Source organism: Nelumbo nucifera, chromosome 1, assembly GCF_055504915.1.
Source record: "Nelumbo nucifera cultivar China Antique chromosome 1, China Antique-T2T, whole genome shotgun sequence".
In the NCBI taxonomy this organism is placed as follows: Eukaryota; Viridiplantae; Streptophyta; class Magnoliopsida; order Proteales; family Nelumbonaceae; genus Nelumbo; species Nelumbo nucifera.
In genome coordinates, this window is record NC_142649.1 from 50,504,653 (window position 1) to 50,512,729 (window position 8,077).

The following is an 8,077-nucleotide window of genomic DNA, read 5'->3' on the forward strand; positions in this document are numbered from 1 at the left end:
ACCAAATTCAAATTAGATTTGAATCTGGTAACCTCCTGATAAGATCAGGAGTAACCTAACTCTATCTGCAGATAGGATTAAGATAATCCCCTATCCAAATACTGATTTGGATTGGGATGACTCCTGATTTAGGAGGTTTCTTAATCAAGAAGAAAGGAGGAGAAAACCTAACCAATTGAGAGAGAAATACAACATATTTCCAACCAAGAAAATCGCAAGAAAGGTTCCTGCGAATTGAGATCAGATCTCATACTCTCCAGAAAAAGAGAAAAGCAGTTCAGCCCTTTTCGTTTTGGAGATCTCCTCGTGCCGCCGCCATCTGCCATTGCAAGATTAGATCATTGCAGAAAATAAAGTCAAGAAATCTGTTCTTGACATCAGTCTTGCAAGAAAGACTGAAAAAGATTCAATGTTTAGTACTTCCAGAAGATTCTTGTGAAGGATCCAGTGTGTAGGATGCACCCTACTGGTTCTGTTCCATTGACTGCTGTGTCATCTTCAGCAGGAATGGATCTTGGAGCATTCTTTGGGCATGAACCCCAACTCTGGGAGATAGTGCTTCTCCGGATCAGGTATATTCCTCCCATTTGTCTTTTCGTACAGATCTAGTTTGATTATGGTTCAAGTAGGATCCTTGAATATTATATTCTAAATTTAGGGAATATGATTCCCAATTGGGAGAAGGTAGAAAAATTTTTGAAATTCGCCCACCCATTCCGCAACTTTCATGGCATCCATTGGATGAATCCTACGATTCTTTCACAAGGTTGGATCTTGATATCAGCCTTTGTTGAAAGGCTAATATGAAGTTGTGCTCATAGCCTCCAGCAAATTCTTGTGAAGGATTCGGTTTGTTGGACGAACATTGCTGATTCTGCTCCATCCTACACTGCGCCATTTTTAGTGGGAGCAGTTTTTGGTTCCTTCCTTGGGCGTGAACACCTCCATTGGGAGATACTATTTTTCCGTATCAGGTATATCCTTCTCCTGCTTTTGGTTTCAGATCTGGTTTGGTTTATGGTTCAATATTGATCCTTGAAAATGCAGATTTTCTAAAACATGGAATGTGATTCCCAGATGAGGGGAGAGGAAATTTTTGAAATTTTGCCTAACCTACCTACAGGGTTCGGCCATCCATATGATGGATCTCTAATTCCTTCAAAGGGTACTTTAAGTAATTTTTAAAGTAGAGTTAGTTTTTGTCTATTGTTATATAACTCTCTAGGTTTTTCAGAGGCTTCTTCCCTCTCTTTCTAGAGAGAGCCTTCCTCTCGAGACTTCCTCGAGGTTTTTTCTTTCTCTACCTTTGATTGTCTCCTCTTCCGCCTTCGGTCCAATGGGGTAGCTCCCCTTAGGGAGCCCCCCATCTCCCTTCTCTTTTCCTCCTTGTTCTCTCTAGTCCTCTTACTTCTCTTCACCCCTTCTCTCCTTTTCTCACTCCTCTCTCCCTCCTAGTCTTTCTCTTTCTTTGTTTCTGTCGTTTTTCCCCTTACACATTTTTCTTTTTTGTTCCTTTGTTGTTTTTGTTATTTCTTTGCTCCTTTGCTTTAGTTCTTCATCCTTCTTACATCCTCTATCGTTTTTACATCCTTCTTACATTCTCTATCGTTTTTACATCCTTCTTCCATCCTCTGTCATCTTTCCCCTTACATGTTTTTCTTTTTTGTTCCTTTGTTGTTTTTGTTATTTCTTTGTTCCTTTGCTTCAGTTCTTCATCCTTCTTACACCCTCTGTCGTTTTTACATCATTCTTCCATCCTCTGTCGTTTTTACATCCTTCTTCCATCCTCTGTCGTTTTTCCCCTTGCATGTTTCTCTTTTTTGTTCCTTTATTGTTTTTGTTATTTCTTTGCTTCTATTGTGCAGGGAACTTGGTACAGGGGGTGCACTATTCAGTCTTTTTTTGTTGGGTGATGGCCATAATCGCTACTTTGGTTGCCATCCATGCCTGTTTCTCAAAGCCCAAATCCATTGTAGTTTTGGTACAATGGTTATTTTCATCGCCGGTTGTAGTATTTTGGTGGTAGTTGCAGTCTCTTGGTGGCTATTTTTGTGGCAGTTGATAGCTATGAAAATAACCCTAGCAAGTGCGCTAGTTATCAAGTAGTATAAAAATATCATTCCCACGGGGATTTAATAAAATAAATATTAGAACCCCAGTCTTCCCTAATTATTTGGACAATCGAAATTCAGATTTGAGGGAGCAAGTACTACTGAAAATAAAAACTAGGAAAAGAAGATAAAAGCAAGGACAATCAACAACCGAATATGCAAAGGATGAGAACGCTAGGGCTTTAGGTCCGCCCAACCAATCTAATGAATATTGATGGATGCAATTAACCAAGATTAATTGTTATTCCCATAAGCTGAAGTTTTTCCCAATTTTATTTAATATTCTTTCCCAATATATATTAAACTTATTTCTATCAAGTAACCCCTCGATCCCTCGACTAGAGTTCTCAATAATAGAAATGCATGAAGTGCAAGAAAACCTCATATATTCAGATGAATCATGTGTATATATCCCTATATACCATTCAATTCACACCATGAACTATGTGGTTGAGTATATAAATTCCTCTCCCGATTCATTCATATACACCGAATCAACTAAGAGATGGCCACTTCTAATCGCATTAAGCAAATAATTCATAGACTATATGGAAATCACAATCTTGGATAAATCATAATGATAAAAATATGTTCATTATCATGGTTCGGCTTTCCATAGCCCTAGCTAAAAACAAATCAATTCATAATAAAGGAAATAAAGCAAACAAGATGGAAGAAAGAACTCATGAATTCGCCTAGGGTGCTGAGATCTCCTCTTCTCCTTGCCGCCACCTCCTTCTTGAAACTTTCTTGATCTTCTTCTTGAAGTTCTTGAAGACCTTCTTGATTCACTTCAGAGAGACTTCGGGAATTCCTCCAATTGTTGATTGATGCCCCCTCTAGTCCGCCCCCTACTTCTTTATATAGCCTAAAGGGGAGGGGGTGGTCTCCTACTCTCTCTTGAAGTTAATCTCTCAAGATTAGAAAGTCCTAGTCTAATCCTACTCTTATCTCTTTATTTAATGAACTCAATCTCCTTATCTTTCTGGGATTACATCATAAATTTAGATTTGGTAAAACTCTCGAATTCTTGAATTCGAATGGGCTACTTTAATAACTTGGGCCGCCTCAATGCTTTTCTGTGAAATGGGCTTCAGCTGGGAACTGGGCCTCACTACGAAATTGCTTTGTCTTCGGGCCAGAATTTGACTTCGATGTAGGCCGAATCTGCGAAAGCCCAAAGCCTCTCATATCTTTCCGGTGGATCTTGAATCAGCCCAATCGGAGCTCAGATATGAAAGTTAGGCCCAGGTTACTGATCGTTGCTGAAACTGTGAAAACCCATCCGATTAGCTTTGTTTTCCTGCTTGCAACTTTTTTCCTTGCCCTGCACCAAAATACAAGAAATATGAGTCTAATTAAGTATTAATTCAGTATAAAAAATAGAATATTTGGGGATAAAATATGATAGATTTTATTCCCAAGGGAGGGGCAGGGAATGGCCATTCCCTCAAATGGGGAGGGAATGACCATTCCAGCAGAAATGGGAATGAGATTCTGATTCCATCCAACCAAACAGTTGGAATTGGAATAGCCCATTCCGATTACATTCCAGACCCTATTCCCACGATCAAACGGGGCTTTAATTATATAGAATAAAATAAAATAAAAAATTCGAAAAAAAAGTTGTTATAATTATAGATTTCGAAACAAACCAGCAGATACGATTAGAAAATAGAAACTCTAGCCTCACAAGAGTCCTTTTTCGTTTTGGGTTTTCTGGGTGAAAACGCCTGGCAGGATTAACTCATCCACAAAAGCATTATATATGTATACTTTCTATTTTAGCCAATAATCAGTTTCCAACTGGATTTGAAACCCAATAATCAGAAAGATTTATCTTGGGCTCTTGGCTATTTTAGCCCAGTCAAACAGAAAGTAAAGCCATTTCATTCTACAATTTCCACATTTTTTTTTACTTCCCTGTTGTTTTTGTAGCAACAGTTGTCCAAAGTTAAAAGAAAAGGGAAAAGAAAGCAGAGCGGAACAAAGCAAGAGAACCGAACAATGATGAGCCATGGATTGATCTCTGGTAGCGATGCTCGCTTCTATCTGTATGCGAAAACAATAGTTTCTAGCAGAAGATGGACAGGTGAAGCTTGTAGTTGTGTTTTCTTCAATACCCAGAAGGCCAGAACAATTTTTTTCATCGAAAATCGTGGTGGGTCTTTCAGAACAAAAGCCGCCATTAACGACGGATTCGTGACTGAGAATTCAGGGATGAGTTTCTATGAGTTGTTGGGCATATCGGAAAGTGGGACGTTTTCGGAAATCAAGCAAGCTTACAAGCAGTTGGCCAGGAAGTACCATCCGGACGTGTCCCCACCAGACCGGATAGATGAGTACACGAGGAGGTTTATTCAGATACAGGAGGCATACGAGGTTTTGTCCGACCCAAGCAGTAGAGCTTTGTATGATAGGGATTTGGCCATGGGCTTGCATCTCGCTTTCTCCTCTCGTAAGCGATATCAATACGATGAGGTGCTTTTTCGATTTTTTTTTTTCTGATGGATTTTGTATCTTTTCCTGAAAATTTGATCTGGGTTTACCTTGGTTTATGCGAATTTTTTAGTTTATTTATGCATCTTTGGACTTTGGTTCTTAGATCTGGAATTACTTTTTTTTCTACAGAATCTATGTTGTTCTGAGAATTTCTTTTTTAATTTTTAGATCGTAGTTGTTTGGAATTTATGCTTTTTTCTATTATGGAATCCTGGGCTTTCTGTTTGGTGGCAGATTCTTATTTGGTGTTGCTTTCATGATTTTTTGGTTGCCTTTGCATCTATCTGGACTCTGGAGTGTGCAGGATTTCAGAGCTTGTTTTTTAATTTTAAGTACTTTCATCATAATTTGGTAGTTATGGTTGTATCTCCTGTCTCTTCATTAAGATGGTCTCTAGATTGGAGGATTGTTGTTGCCTACTTGTCTGTTTCCATTTCAAGGTCTGATGTTTAGTTACTGGGTTTCTGTACCTTCTGAATTTGATTTTCTTAGTTTTTCTTGTCCTTCCAATATTTTATGTATTTAACTGTGTACTTATTTAATTTTGAGATCTGGGTTTCTTCTCTCTTTTTCTGTTTATGCTCTGATTTTAGGATTTCATTTTTTATTAGGGATTGGAAGAGAGAGGTGAGTGGAGGAACAGATGGCAATCTCAACTTTCAGAGTTGAAGAAAAGGAGCATGTACAAGAACTCCAGGGGAAACATGTCATGGGCAGCTCGGATGCGCAGGCAAAAGAATGAATCATCAGCAGAGTAACCATTTCTTGATTTGAAATTTGATATATGTATATACTTATTGAGCTTCTTGTCAATGAAAGGTGGTTTCAGATTAGAGAAGTTAACCTGAAACAGAAGATTATATCTTCCTTTTCTATGAATCTATATGTTAGCTACGGTAACTTGTATGAAAAGCATATTGTACAGAAAATAGTAAGTTCGCTGTTCACCTGCCATTTTACTATGTTTATAAATCCTCTGTCAATTGTTCTTTGAATGTGAATCAGAGTCTGATCGCCTACCATACCATCTATTAATTGTACTAATTTTCTGTTTTAGACTCATGGGTTTGGATCAGAGAACTTAAATAGCTTGTCTTCATTTTATTAATTTCAAATATACACCAGAAAGGCAGAAAATGTCAATGTTGATGGGCTTGAGCAGATTCCCCTTTTCATGGAATATCTCTCCGTCAAGGAAAGATGTCTAATTTTAGTGCAAAATCAATACACTGAAGAATTGAGAATATCCAATACAGCAGAGCTTTCAGCCTGCTACACTTCATTAGAAGCAAATGTTGTTCTACAAATTGGGGTTTTGTCTAAGCATCTTAACTTACACCCTGTGAGATTTTAGTGTATTCTGCACTGTATTACAACTTGAAAAGTGCAGTTCTCTCTCTCTGGTTTTTAGCTTAGATATAAGCCTCCATAATTTCCCAATGTTGGTCTGAAAACTTCCTAAGGTTTCAGAGAAATTAACAAAAACAAAAACAGTGCACCCAGAAGATATATCTCTGGAATTATTGTTTTGAATTGATATGGTTCCTTTTCTTTTCTTTTTTTCTTTTATTTTCTGCCCCTGTTTGTTGGGCTTCTTCAACCACCACCTCTTGTGACTGAACTTGATCAGCAAATCAACTGTTGTCATAACGTTTACTTTTTTTTTTTTTCCTTGTACTTTTGTTTTTCTGTTAATTCTTTGGGCTAATAAGCTGTTGTTAGGTAAGCTATTTTATTGGTTGAAAGCCTTATCCGAAGCTCTTATTCCAATCAGGCAACCCCACAAAAATATCGTTTGTGGATTGTATTTTTAAATGGACTCTACGTTCAAGAGGCACCACAGATGGTCGATTGTTGGGACCCACATGAATTAGATGGGTCGACTGAAAGGCCCGCATTTGAGTACATGGTCCCAGCACATAATGAATCCTCTCTCTCTCCAATCAACATGGCCTGCCCCACACGCACGACTAATGGATATTGGTAAATTACTATTTTACCCTTTGTTTTGCTGTAAATGAAAAACAAAACAAACAACAAAAATATATTTCAAATATTTTAGTCTAAAAAATTTTCCACTCATTTTATATATTCAAGTGTTAAAACGGAACTTCAAATAAAAAAAGAATGACTTTGTTTCAAATCAAATTCATCCGAAACTCCATATCTACTTACACAACACAAGTGTCACTTTATCCCTTTTAAATGTCATTTAGAATAAAGATGTATTGAATAAAAATTAGGCTGATATAAAAATACATAAGGCTGACATGCCATTCTCATAAAAAATTATGTTGATGTGGACAATTTCTGTCAATAAACACTAACGGTACTCTAATGGACGGTGGGTTTTGAAAAATAAAAAGTCAGTGATATGGGTTCCCGAATGTTTTGAAAAGTTATGGTAAATTAAAGAAAAATATTGAAAAGTCAATGAATTTTAAACAATTTTCAAAAAAAAAAAAAAAACAAATCTAATTTATCCTTATTTCATCTGTGGAATCATTGAATGGTAGACACAAATCAGAACAAAAATTAAAGAAAAACGAATAACGATAACTACAGCCATTCTAGCGATTGCAACTCTTGTCTTTTGAAGCACAATGACCAAAATAATGGCCTATAGCTCTAAATTGTTCTGGTTATTTAACCCTAAAAAGAAACAAAGAAACAGCCATAAATGATAAAATTTCCGACTAACAAGCATGAAAAACTCAGGTTCTTGGTCCAAATCCAGTTCATCCCTCCTTGATGTGGTTATAACTGGGTCTGACTAAAACCACCATGTAGGCCAAACCAATACAAGTGGCTAAGCTGAGGACTGACACGTGGTAGTGGTAGACCAACATAACCCTATCCGAGCTGAGGAGCTGTGATGTGGCACCCTGTAGACCATGGTTTTTAAAACCCATCTAGAGACCAAACCGGTCAGGGTCCGGTTATTGGATCGAACGGTCGGACCGTTCGAACCAAATGGTCGGCCTGTTTTGACAAAAAAATAAAAAAACTAAAAAACGGTCAAAGCCATTTGAATGGTCCAAACGGTTAATCGCCTGGGTCAGCAGTTTGCTTACCAAAATCAACGGTTTTCCGGTCTAACCATCCGGTCTGGTCCGGTTTTGAAAACCATGTTGCAGACTCTCAAGTGTAGTCGACAAGTCAATGCTGAGGAATTCTGCATAACCCGGACATGATGGGACATGTGGCAAACACCAACTGGCTCTAGATTAATCACCAAATTAAGTCAATGCAATGTTTACGGAGACGGGATCTCCTCCTCAGAGCACGCCTCACACTGACCTCACAGCATGTTCTGGTCATACATCGAGAACATCTCCCCTATTTGTATTTATTATTCATAAGAGATGTTTCTAAAACACGGTGAGATGTGATAGTGAGTTTGGAGTGAGGTGCCCTAGATCCCAATTCATGTCTATGAATGTACTCATTCCGCATGTAACTCG

At 37.9% G+C, this 8,077-nt stretch overlaps 1 protein-coding gene across 1 annotated transcript; it reads left to right on the plus strand.

The window, feature by feature from the left end:
* The first annotated feature begins 3,812 nt into the window (after positions 1-3,812).
* On the plus strand, positions 3,813-5,630 carry LOC104589928 (chaperone protein dnaJ 20, chloroplastic-like). Its single transcript, XM_010248408.3, has 2 exons — positions 3,813-4,592; positions 5,225-5,630. Exons 1-2 carry the CDS (start codon positions 4,119-4,121, stop codon positions 5,369-5,371), a joined length of 621 nt encoding a protein of 206 aa, XP_010246710.1. The 5' UTR covers positions 3,813-4,118; the 3' UTR covers positions 5,372-5,630.
* The last annotated feature ends 2,447 nt before the right edge of the window (positions 5,631-8,077 follow it).